We start from the raw sequence: 18,892 nt of genomic DNA on the forward strand, positions 1-18,892 counted from the left end.
AAAGAAATGGTCAACAACACGTTGGTGAGGGAATTCCTCCTGCTGGGATTCTCGGAGTTCCGGGAGCTGCAGCTGGTCCAGGCCGCACTGTTCCTCTTGGTCTGCCTGGTGGCTCTTATAGTGATCTTCTCATCGTCGTCGTCACCGCCCTCGACCGGCGCCTCCACACCCCCATGTACTTCTTCCTCAGGAATCTGTCCGTTCTCTACATCTGCTAAATCTCCGTCACCATCCCCAAATCCATCCACAACTCCCTGACCGACCGTGGATCCATTTCCTTCCTAGGCTGTGCCGCCGAGGTCTTCTCGGTGGTCCTGTTTGCTGCCTCAGAGGTATTCCTCTTCACGGGGATGTCCTACGACCGCTAAGCCGCCATCTGCCTCCCCCTGCTTTACGAGGACATTAGGACCGGGGGTTCTATGGGAAGATGGTCGCCGCCTCATGGCTCAGCGAGGGGCTGAACGGAGGCATCTACAGCTCCGTAACTTTCTCCCTCCTCTTCTGTGACACCAACACCATCTGTCAGTTCTTCTGTGACATCCGTTCCCTCATCCGGCTCTCCTGTTCCAGATGCTACAGTGCCACAGTTGTTTCGTCTGCATCGTCGTCTTGTACGCGCACATTTTGCGGGACGTGCTGAGGATTCCAGCCGCCGAGAGCCGGGCCAAAGCCTTCTCCACCTTCCTGCCTCACCTTGTCGTCTTCATTCTGTTTCTCTCTAACTCCTTCTTTGCCCATCTCCAGTCTCCCTCAGACTCCCGCTCGACGCTGGACCTGCTGATGTCCGTGTTCTACGCCATGGTGCCCCCCACCCTGAACCCCCTCATCTACGTCCTGAGGAACCGGGACATGAAGGTCGCCCTGGGGAGGGTCCTGAGGTGGAAATATTTCACGTAGAATGGAATGCCTCTAGTCTGTTCAGAAGTGGAAGATCAGCATTGACTCTATCCACCAATCAATCAGCGGTATTTATTAAGTACTAACTGTATTCAGAGCACTCTACTAAGTGCAGATCCAATGGAGGACAGAGGTATGTGCAATAGGAATATTTTGGCACTTAGATATTCTATTAATCGTATTTATTGAGTAGTTCCATTTTTCAATGATATTTGTTAAGCTCTTACTATGTGCCAGGCTCTGCTCTAAGCACTAGGGTAAATGAAGCTCGCAGTCTTATTCCCCATTTGACAGATGAGGTAACTGAGGCATGGAGAAGTTAAGTGGCTTGCCCAAAATCTCACAGCAGACAAATTGCATAGCCGGAATTACAACTCTTGTCATATTTACTGAGTGCCAAGCACTGCACTCAAAGTCAAAAATATCCTCTTGCTAGATTAGGATAGATAGAGGTAGACAGGGAACATATGTATCACTTCTATTTCAATGTCCTCTCCTAAGCGTTAAGTACAGTGCTTTGTACACAGTAGGCACTTAATAAATAGCATTGATTGATTCAGGTTGTACAATTTGTGCCTCGATCCTGTCTATCTCACCGCCAACCCCTCACTTACTGTGTGCAGAGCACTGTATGAGAAGCTGCGTGGCTCTGTGGAAAGAGCTTGGGCCTCGGAGTCAGAGGTCATGGGTTCTAATTCCGGCTCCGCCACTAATCAGCTGTGTGACTTTGGGCCAGTCACTTAACTTCTCTGTTTCTCATTTCCCTCGTCTGTAAAATGGGGATGAAGACTGTGAGGCCACGTTGTACAACCTGCTTTTCTTGTATCTACCCCAGTGCTTAGAACAGTGCTTGGCACATAGTAAGCCCTTACCAAATACCATCATCACATCATCATCACTGTACTAAGAGTAGCTCAGTGGAAAGAGCCCGGGCTTGGAAGTCAGAGGTCATGGGTTCTAATCCCGACTCTGCCACTTGTCTGCTGTGTGACCTTGGACAAGTCCCTTATCTTCTCTGTGCCTAAGTTACCTCATCTGTAAAATGGGGATTGAGACTGGGAGCCCCATGTCGGATAAGGGATTGCCAATTTGCTTGCAACCACTACAGTGTCTAGAACATAGTAAGCGCTTAACAAATACCATAATTATTTCTATTATTATATTCAACTCTCCCAAGCTCTGTATACTGTAAGCGCTCAATAAATGCGATTGACTGACTGAATGACTAAATGCTTGGGATAGTACCGTTGAAGAAACTGAGGTACGAAGAGGCTAATTAACTTACCCAAGGTTATAGCGGGCAAGAAGCCAAATTAGGCTTCCCAATCCAGGGTGCCTTCCAGTAGACTGCCCCGCTGAGACCCTCATTTCCCACCCCAGAGTCCAGAGAGGCTAATCAGACCTTTCAACTTCCCCCTCCTCCCCTATACCAACTCTCCTCACGTCTGTGGGGATACGGGGACTACCCAAGGTAGTCACCCTGGGCAAGTCACTTCACTTCTCTGAGCCTCAGTTCCCTCATTTTTAAATGGAGATTAAAATGTGACCTATATGTGGGACATGGACTGTGTCCAACATGATTGGTTTGTATGTACCCCAGCACTTAGTACAGTGCCTGGCACATAGTGATTGCTTGACAAAGACCGTAAAATGAAAAAAGGACAGCACAATCACTGTCATAACCGTTTCATCCTCCTCATGCATCTCAACACTCTGGGGAGTTTGGACGCAGTAGGGATCTGAGAGCTGATGTCAACCATTCCCTTCCCCGGTTTCTAATGCCACACAGGTATGCATTCTGCGCTCACTCCGGGGATGCCAACCGCCTTGTCCCTGAAGGCTTCTGGGTAATAAAGTCCAAAGACTCCCCCGTGCCTTGAGGCCCCCAAACAACCAGACACACCTACGGTTGTCGTTCTTTGACCAACCACCTTTTTCAAATGGAGGCAGGAGCCTTGCAGAATTTACCCAGCAGAAATAGGTGAACTATAATTTTATTAATTATCGCTAAAATTATATTTATTATAGCTATAATTATATTTAATTCTGACTGCTTTGACACTTGTCTACTTGTTTTGTTTTGTTGTGTGTCTCCCCCTTCTAGACTGTGAGCCCGTTCTGGGTAGGGAGCGTCTCTATATGTTGCCGACTTGTACTTCCCAACTGCTTAGTCCAGTGCTCTGCACACAGTAAGCGCTCAATAGATACTATGAATGAATGAATGAAAGGTGAGTCCAGCAAACTGCACCTGCCACCTATCATTGATCATTCGATTGCTTTATTAGACTTTTAATGTATGCAGGGCACTCTATTAAGCGTTTGGGAGAGTAATAATAATACTACTAAAAATAAATATAATGATAATATAATAATAGAGTAATGATAATAATAATTATCGTATTTGTTAAGTGCTTACTATGTGCCGAGTACTGTTCCACAATATAACAGAGTTGGTAGACGTATTTCCTGCCACAGTATGTTTATAGTCTAGAAGGAGAGTCAGACATAGACATAAATAAATCAATTCTGGATGTAATCCATTAATTGTAATTTAGCATATAATAAAATGCAATATAATGTACTATTATCCAATAAACCTGTGGATATAATGCACTTAGATTTGCACCCTTTATTTGCCCCTCCCTCAGCCCCACAGCATTTATGTGCATAGATTTAATTTGTATGTTTATACCAATGTCTGTCTCCCTCTCTGGACTCTAGCTAAGCTCCTTGTGGGTAGGGAATGTGTCCAACCAACTCTGTTACACTGTACGCTCCTCAAGCGCTTAGTACAGTGCTCTGCATACAGTAAACACTCAGAAAACATGACTGATTGATTTATCGGAATATACATAGGTGCCAACTCAATGGCACTTAATAATAATGATAATAATTCCACCACTAGATTGTAAGATTCTTTAAGGAAAGGATCATGTCATCCTGTTCTATCGAACTCCCACAAGGGCTTAGTACAATTCTTTGCACACAGTAAGCATTCAAATATCAACGACTGATGTATTCTATTTTATTAATGATGTGTATATAGCTATAATTCTATTTATTCTGCTGGTATTGACACCTGTCTACTTGTTTTGTTGTGGGTTTTTTTGGTCTGTCTCCCTCTTCTAGACTGTGAGCCCGTTGTTGGGTAGGGACTGTCTCTATATGTTGCCGATTTCTTCTTCCCAAGCGCTTAGTACAGTGCTCTGCACACAGTAAGCGTTCAATAAATACAATTGCATGAATGAGTGAATGTTGGCCTATGCTAAGTGCCTATTTACTAGGCTGTTTCTCCCAAGCTGTTGGGGGACAAGTGTGGAGATCCAGATCCCATCAAACGTTAGAGTAATTGTATTCCTCTATCATGTCCTTGAAAATGTAGCAGCCTAGGTTTTCAACACTAGCATTGAAATAAAAAATCCGGGACACGTATCGGGAAACCAGCCCATCCGGTCTGAGACAGCACTTTAGAACATCTGGTTATACACACAACAACTAAATAGACAGACTTTTTCCTCGTGTGTCCTTATGATACTGTGCCTCGTTTTCGCTTGTCCCGCCATCGACCCCCGGCCCACGTCATCCCCCTGGCCTGGAATGCCCTCCCTCCGCACATCCACCAAGCTAGCGCTCTTCCTCCCTTCAAAGCCCTACTGAGAGCTCACCTCCTCCAGGAGGCCTTCCCAGACTGAGCCCCCTCCTTCCTTTTCCCCTCGTTCCCCTCTCCATCCCCTCGTCTTACCTCCTACCCTTCCCCATAGCACCTGTATATATGTATATATGTTTGTTCATATTTATTTCTCTATTTATTTATTTATTTTACTTGTATATATCTATTCTATTTATTTTATTTTGTTAATATGTTTGGTTTTGTTCCCAAGCGCTTAATACAGTGCTTTGCACACAGTAAGCGCTCAATAAATACGATTGATTGATCGATTGATGATACACGTATGTCACATCATGTTACATAACAAATGTGATCTAGTGGACACATAAAGACAGGGTGTTCAGGTAAGACAGGTCCATCCAGCTCGGGCTTGGGAGTCAGAAGACGTGGGCTCTAATCCCGGCTCTCCCACCTGTCAGCTTTGAGACTTTGGGCAAGTCACTTCACTTCTCTTGGCCTCAGTTCCCTTATCTGTAAAATGGGGATTAAAACTGTGATCCTCCAGTGGGACAACCTGATCACCTTGTATCTACCCCAAGGCTTAGAATAATAATAATAATGATGGCATTGTTAAGTGCTTACCATGTGCAAAGCACTGTTCTAAGCGCTGGGGGGATACAAGGTGATCAGGTTGTCTCACGTGGGGATCACAGTCTTAATCGCCACTTTACAGATGAGGTAACTGAGGCTCAGAGAAGTTAAGTGACTTGCCCAAGGTCACACAGCAGACATGTGGCGGAGCTGGGATTAGAACCCATGACTTCTGATTCCCAAGCCCTTGCTCTTTCCACTGAGCCACGCTGCTTCCCGTGAAGCAGTGCTCAGCACATAGTAAGAGCTTAAAATACCATCATTCTTATTATTATTATTAATGAGTGCTTACTAAGTTACTTAGTAAGTTACTAAACTTACTAAGTGCTTACTAAGAGTACAGTACAACAATGTTGGTAGACACAATCACAGTAATCAGTAGTATTTATTAAGCACTTGCCGGTAGTGCTTGGGAGAGAACAGTACAAGCAAGTTGGTGGACACATTCCCTGCACACGAGCAGCTCCAAGTCTAGAGCGCAGAGACAGCCATTAAAATAAATTACGTTTATAGTAATAACGGCATTTGTCACAAAGCAGACATGTGGCGGAGTCGGGATTCGAACCCATGACCTCTGACTCCCAAGCCTGTGCTCTTTCCACTGAACCACGCTGCTCCTCCCAAGTGCTATGGAGCTGAAGGTGAGGCGATACAAATCCAAGTGCATAGGTGACACAGACGAGGGAGAGAAAGTCAGGAAAAGAGGGCTTATTTGGGGAAGGCCTCCTGGAGGAGATGTAACTTTATTAACGTTTTGAAGGTGGGGAGACTGGTGGTCTGGTGTATATGGAGAGGGAGAGAGTTCCAGGCTAGGGGGAGGTCTTGGAAAAGGGGTTGGCGGCGAGATAGACGAGATTGGGGAGCAGTGAATAAATTGATGCTAGAGGAGTGGAGTGGGAAGGTTGGGCTGTAATAATAATAACAATAATAAAAATGATTCATTCATTCAATTGTATTTATTTAGCGCTTAATGTGTGCAGAGCACTTTACTAAGCGCTTGGGAAGTACAAGTAGGCAACATATAGAGGCGGTCCCTACCCAAGAACGGGTCTAGAAGGGGAGAGAGACAACAGAACAAAACATGTAGAAAGGCGTCAAAACCGTCAGAATAAATAGAATTACAGCTTTGTGCACATCATTAAGAAAATAGAGTAGTAAATATGTACAAGTAAAATAAAGTGATAAATCTGTACAAATATATACAAGTGTTGTGTGGAGGTTGGGGAGGAGGAGAGGAAAAAGGGGGCTTAGTCTGGGAAGGCCTCCTGGAGGAGGTGAGCACTCAGTAGGGCTTTGAAGGGAGGAAGAGAGCTAGTTTGGCGGTTGTAAGGATGGTGGGCATTCCAGGCAAGGGGGAGAACGTGGGCCGGGGGTCGACGGCGGGACAGGCGAGAACGAGGCCCCGTGAGGAGGGGAGCGACGGCAGAGGAGCAGAGGGTGCGGGCTGGGCTGGAGAAGGAGAGAAGGGAGGTGAAGTAGGAGGGGGCGAGCGGATGGAGAGCTTTGAAGCCGAGAGTGAGGAGTTTTTGCTTGATTCGTAAGTTGACAGGCAACCACTGGAGATTTTTGAGGAGGGGAGTGCCATGTCCAGATCGTTTCTGAACAAATAATAATAATAATAGTGATGGCATTTGTGAAGTGCTTACTATGTGCGAAGCACATTTCTAAGCTCTGTGGGGATACAAAGTGATCAGCTTGTACCATGTGGGCCTAACAGTTTTAATCCCCATTTTACAGATGAGGTAACTGAGGCTCAGGTAAGTTAAGTGACTTGCCCAAGGTCACACAGCAGATATGTGGCAGAGCCTCTGACTCCTAAACCCGGACTCTTTCCACTGAGCCACTACTCCAGGCAGCAGAATGAAGTGTAGACTGAAACGGGGAGAGACAAGAGGATGGGAGATCAGAGAAGAGGTATTTGTTAAGCGCTTATTATGTGCCAAGCACTATTCTAAGCGCTGGGGTAGATACAAGGTAATCGGGTTGTCCCATGTGGGGCTCGCAATCTTACCCCCCATTTTACAGATGAAGTAAGTGAGGCCCATTGAAGTTAAGTGACTTGCCCAAAGTCACACAGCTGAGAGATGGCAGATTCGGGAATAGAACCCACGACCTCTGAATCCCAAGCCCAGGTGAGGTAATGTTAGGAATTGCCTAGTACCTCAGAAGGCACTATTACCTTCTGAGGTAAGAAGGAAAGAATAAATAATGCCTACAAAGACCTGGATATTACTTGGAAAATAATCCCACTTTACATCTCATTTTCTACTGCCCTCTCATCGTACCAGGGTGGCTAAAACCATCTTCCAGAAGGAAATGGCCAATCACAGGGAGGTTTCGGAATTTCTCCTGCTGGGTTTCTCGGAGGTCCAGGAGCTGCAGCTGGTGCACGCCGCTCTGTTCCTCCTGGTCTTCCTGGCAGCCCTGGCGGGGAATATCCTCATTGTCGCCGTCACCGTCCTCGACCGGCTCCTCCACACCCCCATGTACTTCTTCTTCAGGAACCTGCCCGCCCTCGACCTCTGCCTCATCTCCACCATCGTCCCCCGGTCCATCCACAACTCCCTGACCGACGGTAGAGAAATCATCTCCCTGGGCTGTGCTTTCCAAGTGTTTGGATTCATGCTCTGTGCCGGTGCCGAGATTCCCCTGTGCACGGCGATGTCTTTCGACCGCTACTTGGCCATCTGCCTCCCCCTGCGCTACGGGGCCATCATGGTTGATGGGGTCTGTGGGAAGATGGCGGCCGCCTCGTGGATCTTTGAAACACTGAGCGCCATGACGCACCCAATCGCCACTTTCTCCATCCCCGTCTGGACGTCCAACGTCCTCCCCAATTTATTCTGTGACATCCTCAGCTCATTGGTCTCGCGGGACTCAGTGGAAATCTCCAGGAATTTGTGACAAAAACCGTCTCAGTCAGCCTCACCTTTGGTTATTTCCTCGCCATCTTCGTCTCGTACGTGTATATTTTCCCGGCCGTGCTGAAAATGCCGGCCGCCAAGGGCCGGGCCAAAGCCTTCTCCACCTGCCAGCCCCATCTCACCGTCGAGACTTTATTCGTAGCAAATGGCGCCTTTGCCTACCTCAAGCCCGTGTCTGACTCCCCCTCGACCCTGGACCGGCTGGTGTTCGTGTTCTACACCGTGGTGCCCCCCCCCATCCCGAATCCCCTCATCTACAGCCTAAGGAACCAGAACATGAAGGCCGCCTTGAGGAGAATGATATCGGGGAAATGCCTCTAAAATGGCGGCAGAACACTCTTCTAGCCCTAACAACGGCGCGTCCCCACTCCTTGGCATCGGTTTCACGGGACTGTCATGTGAAGAAAAATGGCAGGCCTGCTTACTGAGACCTCAGGCTCAAGGTCCTCCATGCCTGAATTAATTACCACGCCAGCCGTCTACAGGCAATGGTGGCTGTGGAGATTGGCTATTTGTCTGTAGTATTTGTAAAGCTCTTATTACCAATCAATCGATCGTATTTATTGAGCACTTCCCGTGTGCAAAGCACTGTACTAAGCGCTTGGGAGAGTACAGTACAACCATGAACAGACGCTCCCCGCCTACAACAAGTTTATTGTCTAGAAAGGGAGGCAGACATTACTAAAAATAAACAAATTACAGATCCGAACATAAGTGCAGGGGGGTGAGAGCGGGGTGAATAAAGGGTGCAAATCCAGGTGCAAGGGCAACACAGAAAGGAGTAGAAGAAGAGGAAATGGAGGCTTAATCGGAGAAGGGCTCCTGAGGAGAGGTGTTCTTAATAAATCTCTAAAGGTGGAGAGAGTGAGAGCTCAGAGGAAGGTCGTATAATTACTGAGTTTGTCAGAGTCTCATTCGTTATGGGAATACCTCTAAATTTTAAATTCACTGTGAGCGGTGAATAGGTCTGTTTACTGTATTCTATTTCCGCAAGCTTTTATTACAGTGCTTCGCACGCGCCAAAGACGATTGAGTGAATTTGTGACCATGGATATTCTCGTGGGCGAGGAAGGTAACATTAGTGGGACAGTTTGAGCCCTGCTGAACGTCGGAGATAACGTCACCTCTGGACTCCTGAGTCTTCCAGCTAACGAGTCACTCGGGACGATCCCGGGGCTGTTCCGTCAAGGGGAGTCCCCTCCCCTCGTCCCACCCAGAACAGCGGCTGCTGTCTTTAAGGAGCCCGGAGCACTGGTTTTATGCCACACTCTTTCCCGTCCCGTTCACAAATCCGAAAGTGGAGACTAGGAGGAGGAACTCAGCATCCCCAATCCTGGACCTCCCCAGTGAATCAAAGTCAATCGCTCAATCCATCCATCGTAGTTATGGAGCATTTACTGGGTGCAGAGAACTGTACTGATACAACTGAGTTGAGAGACAGGATTTGCGCACACACTAAGTGCTTGGGAGAGTCCAGCACAACAGAGTGGGTAGACACAATGTCAGCCCTCAAGAGGCTTACAGTCTAGTGTGAGAAATAGATATTAAAATGAATTACAGATAGGGGAAGCATCAGAGTATAAAAATATGTCCATGTGTGAGAAGCAACTGAAAAGTAGCGCGGCCTAGGGGAAAGACCACAAGCCTGGAAGCCAGAGGACATGGCGTTCTAACTCCGGCTCCACCCCTTATTTGCTATGTGACTTTGAGCAAGTCACTTCACTTCTCTCTGCCTCAGTTACCTCATCTGTAACATAGGGATTAAGACTGTGACCCCCATGTGGAACATGGACTGTGTCCAACCCGATTATCTTGTATCTATCCCCGCACTTAGTATACTGCCTGGCACATAATAACCTCTTAATAAATATCACCAAAAAAGGGTAGGTGTTGGAGCTGGGATTAGAATGCAGGTCCGTGCGCTTTCCATTTACGTTATGCTGCATCCCAATCACAGACCAGAATGGAAGATACAGAATACAAGTCCAGGTTGTAAAGAAGGGCTAGATAAAAAGGCACGAAGGCAGAGAAAATGGAAAGGGAAGGCTAGGTGTGAGAGGAGCGGCCAGACGTGGGATGTGGGTGCAAACCAGTCGCTGTGGAAAAGATACTGATCGCCCGAAGAATAAAAGTCTCTGAGTTGGGAGGCGTGGATTAATAATAATTACGGTATTTCTTAAGTGCTTACTATGTGTCAAGCACTATTCTAAGCGCTGGGGTAGATACACGGTAGTCAGGTTGTCCTACATGGGGTTCACAGTCTTCAACCCCATTTGACAGATGTGTTCACTGAGGCACAGAGAAGTTAAGTGGTTGGCCCAAGGTCACACAGCAGATAAATGGCATAGCCGGGATTAGAAACCCGGGCTCTTTCCATTAATCCACGCTGCTAACCTCTACTTGAAACAGGTCGAGAACAAGCTGCCAGGATCCCAAGAAGAGGTCAAAGGACAATGAAACTGAGGTTAGAATAGCCTGGAAACTCGCTGCTGGCAGGGATTGTGTCTAGAATCCAGCTGCCTTCCCAGAATTGATTCCCAGTGCTAGGGAATATCGCAATGTAATACTTGGGGTGGTTGGATTATCTAGGTTTCACTCACCTCCTCCCACCCTATTTATTCACCGTCCCTTCTGGGTTGCCTGGACTCCTAGGTCTTTGCCCCCAAGTACTAGGATACTTACCCTACCCCAGCCTCATAAGGATTATGTCCAATTGTTTACACCCTGTTGCTTCCTGTCTGTAATTCACGTCAATGTCTGCCTCCCCATAAAATTGCAAGCCCCTTGAGATAGGGATTCGGTTTAACAAGCCTAGCGTTTTCTCCAAGGGCTTAGAACAGTGCTCTGGTAGTACTCACGAAACGGAGAAGCAGTATAGTCTAGGAGAAAGACCCTGGGCCTGGGAGTCAGAGGACCTGGGCTCTAATCCCCTTTCCACCACCTGTCTGTTCTGTGACGTTGGTGAAGTCACTTCTCTGTGGTTGTTTCCTCATCTGTGAAATGGGGATGAAGATTATGAGCCCCATGTGAGACGGAGACTGTTGTCCCATTTGATTAGCTTTTATGTTGTACAGTGCTTGACACATAGTATTTGTTTAACAAATTCCACAATTATTATTACTATTATTATTATTATTATCTTCAGTGAATAAGAGGACAAAAACACAGACAGAGAGAGGAAAGAGTTGGTTAAGGGGGTATCCTAGATCATAAGGAGGGAATCAAAAAGAGACTCTTGATCACAAAAATGATTCCAGATGACAGAAAAGTAGCCTCTGAGGAGACATCATTGAATCTATAAGGAGATAGTACTGATAAAAAAAATCATACCAACCTCCTCCACTTAAGGCCCTCAAACATCAATCATCACCATCAATGGTGTTTATTGAGCGCTAACAGTGTGCAGACCACTATACTGAGCCCATGAGAGAGTACAGTATGCCAGAGAAGCAGCATGGCATAGCTCTCCTCCTCCCTTCAAAGCCCTACTGAGAGCTCACCTCCTCCAGGAGGCCTTCCCAGACTGAGCCCCCTCCTTCCTCTGCCCCTCGTCTCCTTCCCCATCCCCCCGCCCTACTTCCTTCCCCTCCCCACAGCACCTGTATATATGTACATATGTTTGTACATATTTGTTACTCTATTTATTTATTTATTTTATTTGTACATATGTATTCTATTTATTTTATTTTGTTAATATGTTTTGTTTTGTTGTCTGTCTCCCCCTTCTAGACTGTGAGCCCGTTGTTGGGTAGGGACCGTCTCTGTATGTTGCAAACTTGTACTTCCCAAGCGCTTAGTACAGGGTTCTGCACAGAGTAAGCGCTCAATAAATGCGATTGAATGAATGAATGAATAAATGGATAGAGCTTGGGTCTGGGGTCATGGGTTCTAATCCCTGCTCTGCCACCTGTCTGATATGTAACCTTGGGAAAGTCACTTCATTTTTCTATACTTTAGTTACCTCCTCTGTAAAATGGAGATGGGGATTTTGAGTCCCACGTGGGACACGGACTGCGTCCATCCCAATTTTCTTGTATTCAGCCCAGCGCTTAGTACAGTACTTGATACACAGTAAGTGCTAAAATAATACCATTATTATTATTATTATTATTACTATTTTCATTACAATATAGCAGAGTTGGTAGACACTTTTCCTACCCACAAGAAGCAACAAATCTAGAGAGGGAGACAAGCATTAATCTAAATAAATAACGTACGATATATACAATTCATAATTTATAAATATGAAGTTCTGTGGGGTTGAGAGTAGCTTGATTATCCTCATGGCAATGCCAGGATGATTCATCCATTCGTTTATTCAATCTTATTTGACAGCACAGTAGATTCGGGGGGCTTTCAGTCACGAGGTCCCTCAGAACAAAATAGGAATCCTGCTTTCTCCAGAGGGAAAAGAGAGGACATGTGGGAAGGATTACAAATTGCCGCTCGGGAGGAGCACAGAATGTGAAAGACACCATCTTTCGAGAACCCCTCAACAAGAGAGTAATGTCTCTGCCCGGGTGCAACCAGCAATCACTTAGTGGGATTTATTGAGCGCTTACTATATGCAGGGCATTGGACTAAGAGCTTGGGAGAGTACAACAGAGTTGGGAGATTCGTTCCCTGGCCACAATGAGTTTACAGTCCAGGGGGGGAAACAGACTTTAAATAATCCATCAATGGTATTTACTGAATGTTTTTTGTATGCAGAGCTCTAGACTATGAGCTCGGGAGAATGAAACATAACTGACAGGAGACAGGTTCCCTGACCACAACGAGCTTGACGTCTAGTGACAGAGGGGCTGAACAGCAAAAAGGAGAAGCTTTTAAGTATGGGAGAAATATGACGAGAAATCGCCTGTTTCCATCCATTGGTAAGTGCCAACGTGCATCAGGAAGTTCATTTCAGTGACCTTCAACTGTTTCATTGTTCATGTGAGTTCCTGCCTGACCCTTGTCTTCCTCTAGCTTGTTAAGCACTTACTATATTCCAAGCACAGGGCTAGGCCCTGGGGTGGATACAAAATTGAACAAAGTTCATGTTCTAGATGGGGCTCACAGTCTAAATTGGAGAGAGAACAGGTATTTTTATGAGTACTTGTTAAACACTTAGTGTGTGCCTTGTAATAGTAATAACAATAATAATAATTATGCTATTGGTTATGCACTTACTAGGTGCCAGGCACTGTACTAAGCACTGGAACTGTTCTAAGTGATGGAGTTGTTACAAGATTGGACATAGCCCATGTCCCACATGGAGCTCACAATTCTAAGTAGACTGGAGAACCGGTATTTTTTTTTTACTGATACTTGTTAAGCACTTAAGTACGTGCCTAGTACTGTTCTTAAGCACTGGGGGAGATACAAGATGATAATGATAATAATAATAATAATAATAATAATAATGATATTTGTTAAGCACTTACTATATGCCAGGCACTGTTCTAAGCACTGGGGTAGATACGAGGTTATCAGGTTGCCTCATGTGGGGCTCACAGTCTTAATCCCCAATTTTCAGATGAGGTAAGCGAGGCACAGAGAAGTTAAGTAGTGTGCCCAAGATCACACAGCAGACAAGTGGCAGAAGCGGGATTAGAGCCTATGTCTTCTGACTCCAAAGCCGGTGCTCTTTCCACTAAGCCATGCTGCTTCTCTAATAATCAGATTGGACATAGACCTTCTCCCACATAGGGCTCGCAGTTTACGTAGCGGGAAGAAAAGGTCATTAATCACTATTTGCAAATGCAGGAACTGAGGCCAGAAGAGTTATGTGACTGACCCAAGGTCTCACAGCAGGCCACACTGCAAGCTAGTAGCAGAGCTATAATTAAAACTCTGTCTCTTGGTCTAGGTATCTCCTTGGATTTTGTTTGGTCTCTGTGCTTCTGTCTCCCTGTCTCTGTTTCTCTGCATCTGCCTGCCTTTACGTCTGCCTGCTGTTTAGTGTTTACCTTTGTGTTTATTTGGGAGAGGAGAGTGGTGGTCTGTCAGATATGAAGGGAGAGGGTGTTCCAGGGCAGATAAGTTAGGGTGACTAGATAAATCAGAGGTGTTGCAGTATCTCAATCGTTACAAACATTTAAGACCAGGGAAGGTTCCCAGAAGAATAAATCAGTTTGAGTGCTTGTCTTCATTCCAGGCCAAAGCAGAAGAAAGGAATCTGAGAGGTCCGATGCAACTTAACAATTTCACTTTTCCTATGTTTTTCTCAGAGTGATACTTAACCGTTTTCTTGGTATACTCAGGTAACTTTCAGAACATATGGCCAATCACACAGTTGTGACAGAATTCCTCCTGCTGGGTTTCTCGGAGGTCCGGGAGCTGCAGCTGGTCCACACCGCGCTGTTCCTTCTGGTCTACCTGGCGGCCCTGACGGGGAATATCCTCATCATCGCCGTCACTGCCCTCGACCGGCGCCTCCACACCCCCAAGTACTTTTTCCTCAGGAACCTGTCCCTCATCGACCTCTGCCTCATCTTCGTCACCGTCCCCAAATCCATCCTCAACTCCCTGATCAACAACAGGTCCAGCTATTTCAGAAACTGTGTGTCCCAGGTCTTTATGGCGGTTCTGTTTGGTAGTTCAGAGCTGTCCGTCCTTACGGCAATGTCCTATGACCACTACATTTCCATCTGCCGCCCCCTGCGCTACGACCTCATCATGGACCAAGAGGCCTGTGGAAAGATGGCCGCCGTGTCTTTGCTCAACGGAGGGCTTTTGGGGGTGATGTACTCAGTCTCGACGTTCATATTAAGCTTCTGTGCATCCAACGTGATCCAGGAGCTCTTCTGTGATGTCCCCTCCTTATTGAAGATATCCTGTTCGGAAATACACGTTGTCATTGACATCAGTGTAACTGTGGGAATCGGATTTAGTTTCGTCTCCTTCGTCTCCATCGTCATCTCCTACATCCACATATTCTCGGCCGTGCTGAGGTTCCCGTCCACCGAGAGTCGGGCCAAGGCCTTCTCTACCTGCCTGCCCCACCTCGCCGTCGTCACCCTTTCCCTTTCGACTAGAATCTTCACCTACCTCAAAACCGTGTCATCATCATCATCATCAATCGTATTTATTGAGCGCTTACTGTGTGCAGAGCACTGTACTAAGCGCTTGGGAAGTACAAGTTGTCAGACTCCCCGTCGAAGCTGGACCTGCTGGTGTCCGTGTTCTACACCGTGGTGCCCCCCACCCTGAACCTGCTCATCTACAGCCTGAGGAACAGGGACATGAAGGCTGCCTTGAGGAACGTTTGTGGCTGAAATCCATTTCTCTTGTCCGCTCTCCCCTCTGCTTCGACCCTGAAATTGATTGTGTACCCCTTAAACACTTTGTTACTCACCCCAGCCCCACGATACTTGTATACATAGTCTCATGCTCTACTATTTTCCCTAACCCTGATCTACTTTAATGTCTGTCTCCCCCGTAAACTGTAAGCTTCCTGAGGGCAAGTATCATGCCTAACAACTCCTTTGCGTTGTACTCTCCCAAGTGCTTAGTACAGTGCTCTGCGAACAGTAACTGTTCAATAAAAAACCATTGATTGATTGATTGTGGTCCCAATCCCCAACTATGCATGAGGATAGGGAGCCACAAAGTTCAGAAGGGATGATGGGAGAGACAAAGAAGTTGGAGAAGTGCGATGGGCAGAGAGAAATAGGGCAGATAACAAAAACCAAGGGTGGAGTGGTCAGTGGATGGTGAGAGGCTGCTGTGGGGCTGGTGGTGGTCCCACAAAGACAGGACAGCCGGGGGTAGGGATGTAGAGGAGGAAGATTACCCAGAAATCATTGCTACAGGAAATGGGCCACAATCAAACGCAATTAGAGGACCAGGTAGAACATATCCTGGGTCATAATTGTCTAGGGGAAAGCAGGATCTAGAGGGAAAGAATATGACCCTAATTTTTTCAGCAGTACTTGTTAAGTGCTTATTGTGTTTCAAGCACGGTACTAAGTGATGGGATAAGAGAAGCATGGTCTAGTGGGCAGGACACAGGCCTGGGAATCGAAACGAGGTGACCTGCCACTTGTCTGCTGTGCGACCTTGGGCAAGTCACTTCACTTCTCTGTATCTCAGTTGCCTCATCTGTAAAATGGGGATTAACACTGTAAACCCCATATGGGAAAGGAACTGTGTCCATCATAATTAGATTTTGCCTGACCCAGGGCTTAGTACAGTGCCTGGCACATGGTAAATGTCACACAAATACCTTTAAAAAGATATTAATGATAAATAGATATCAAGTCACTGAGCAGACAGGTGGTGGAGCTGGGATTAATAATAATAATGATATTCATTCATTCATTGATTCAATTGTATTTATTGAGAAATTACTCTGTTCAGAGCACTGTACTAAGCGCTTGGAAAGTACAATTACTGTAATTACTTTCAGGGAGAGAGACAATCCCTGTCCACACGGGGCTTACAGTCTAGACGTCTGACATCAAAACAAGTAAGCAGACATTAATATAAATAGAATCATAGATATGTCCATATACACACAATTGCTTTGGGGCTGGGGGTGGTGGTGAGTAGAGCAAAGGGGACGAGTCGAGGTGGCGGGGAGGGAAGGGGGAGCTGAGAAAAAGGGGAGCTTAGTCTGGGATGATAATAATGATAATATTTGTAGTATTTGGTAAGTGCTACTATGTACTAGGCATTTTATTAAGTGCTAGGATGGTTACAAGTAAATCTTTTCTAAATCACCTTGCCCCTGTACTCCTACTAAACCACAGCCCATGCACTCTGCTCCTCTAATGCCAGACCACTCACTGTACCTCTATCTCATCCATCTCCCCTTCTACCCCTCACCTACATCCTGCCTCTGGCCTGGAACGCCCTCTCTCTTCATGTCCAACAGACAATTATTCTCCCCACCTTCAAAGCCACAATGAAAGCGCATCCCATCCGAGAGGCATTTCCTGATTAAACCCTCTTCTTCCACTGCCTTCTGCGTCGCCCTTGCAGTTGGGTTTGCAACCTTTATTCACTCCATGCTCTGCCCCACACCACCTATGCCTATATCTGTCATTTATTTATTGGTAGTAATGTCTGTCTCCCCCTGTAGGCTGCAAGCTCTCTGAGGAGAGGGAACATGTCTACCAACTCTGTTATATTGTAGTCTCCCAAAATGCTTAGTATATAGTCTTGCACATAGTAAGCGCTTAATAAATATGATTGATTGATTGATTGCTACCACTCCCAAAATGGCCACCCCTTGTTGCATCCTAAAGTGGGTTCTGTACCAGATCTCTCAAAAATGGTTTCTGGTCATGCTTGCCACGGGAGACTGCAATAAAGTTCTGGAAGGTCATACAGTGCCCATCCACTGACCTACTGCTGTTCCTTAAAACAAGACCCATGAGCAGTGCAGCCAAATTAGATTTCATTCTTACAACCGTTCTCTGCTTCCCTCCTCTACCCTCCCCAATTTTTTAAAAATGCAATTTGTTAAGTGCTTACTATACCAAGCACTATATTAAGCATTGGGGTAGTTACAAAATAATCAGAGCCCACATGGGGCTCACAGATATTGAATCCCCAGTTTTCAGGGGAGGGAACTGAGGCACAGGGAAGTAAAGTGACTTGCCCAAGGTCACATAACTGACCAGTGGCAGCCTTGGGATGAGAACCCAGGTCCTCTGACTCCCAGACCCGGGCTGTTTCCCTTAGGCCACGCCGCGTCTAATGAAATACTCAGATGTTCCTCATTCCTGGCTTGAAATGAGGTTCAAATCCCCAGGGTTTTCATTAATTCCGGAAAGGGAATGATGATTAGTCCGTTGATGTTGTTCAAAGAAGGATTCCCAAAGTGGGAACCACGTGGGACTGGACAGTTATTTAGGTTGTGAGGGCCAGTACTATAGGTAGCCCACTATCCCGGCCTTCCGACATAACCGGCCCCTCAGCTGTCTCAGCACAGCCCAGGGCCTGTCCTCCCATGGGGAATCCCCTAGGAAATAACCCCACCGTCATCTGAGGGGAAGGTGCAGTCACCCGGAGAGCCAAGAGGGGGAGGGAGGATCCTGACAGCTCTCACCCCTCGCCCAGACCTTCCTGTCACCCCACAGCATACAGGAACGACGAGACAAAAAGAACTGTGCTACCTGCTAGGTGATAAGCATATCCCAAGAAATGGTGGTGAGTGCTGTGGTAAATATAAGACTGTAACTTCTTTGTGGGCAAGGAAAGTGTCTGCTAACTCTGAAGTATTGTCCCAATCATTTAGTACAGTGCTCTGCACACAGTAAACGCTCAATAACTACCACTGATTGATTTAATCAAGAAATTCAGATCAGAAATAGTCTGAGAGGTTACAGTAAAGAGGTTTAGATATATGCCTATATCTTTATAGCCCTATGAAGATTAGTAATGTTAGTATCAATCAATCAATCAATCAGTGGCATTTATTAAGCACTACTATTCACAGAGCACTGTACTAAGCCTGTGAAAATTATAGCTGGTAGACACAATTCCTGACCAAAAGAACCTTACATTCTAGTTATCTCTTTCTCCCGCTCCTTACGGGCAGGGAATGTGTCTACCAATTTTACCGTATTGTATGCTCCCAAGTGCTTAATACAGTGCTCTGCAAATGGTAAGTGCTCATTCAATACCATTAGTGGATTGATTGTGGGAGGCAGACATTCAGGTAAATTGTGAAGAGGGGAAACAGTACAGAATAAGAATATGGGTATAAGTGCTGTGGTGCTGGGGTGAGTATTAAAGTGCTTATGGATATGAAGGGGGAAGGAATGCCAGCGAGGTACAGTGAATAAATTGGTGTTAAAGGAGCAAAGTGTATGGGCTG

The 18,892-nt window shown here is 46.2% G+C and overlaps 1 protein-coding gene across 1 annotated transcript; it reads left to right on the top strand.

Moving 5' to 3' along the window:
* Positions 1-427: 427 nt before the first annotated feature.
* LOC119923769 (putative olfactory receptor 14L1) lies at positions 428-9,390 on the top strand. The gene is made up of 6 exons (XM_038743023.1): positions 428-481; positions 571-663; positions 745-782; positions 7,738-7,969; positions 8,053-8,249; positions 9,300-9,390. The coding sequence occupies exons 1-6, from the start codon at positions 428-430 to the stop codon at positions 9,388-9,390; spliced, it is 705 nt and encodes a 234-aa protein (XP_038598951.1).
* Positions 9,391-18,892: the final 9,502 nt, after the last annotated feature.

The sequence above is a fragment of the Tachyglossus aculeatus genome, unplaced genomic scaffold (genome assembly GCF_015852505.1).
Source record: "Tachyglossus aculeatus isolate mTacAcu1 unplaced genomic scaffold, mTacAcu1.pri scaffold_250_arrow_ctg1, whole genome shotgun sequence".
Taxonomy (NCBI): Eukaryota; Metazoa; Chordata; class Mammalia; order Monotremata; family Tachyglossidae; genus Tachyglossus; species Tachyglossus aculeatus.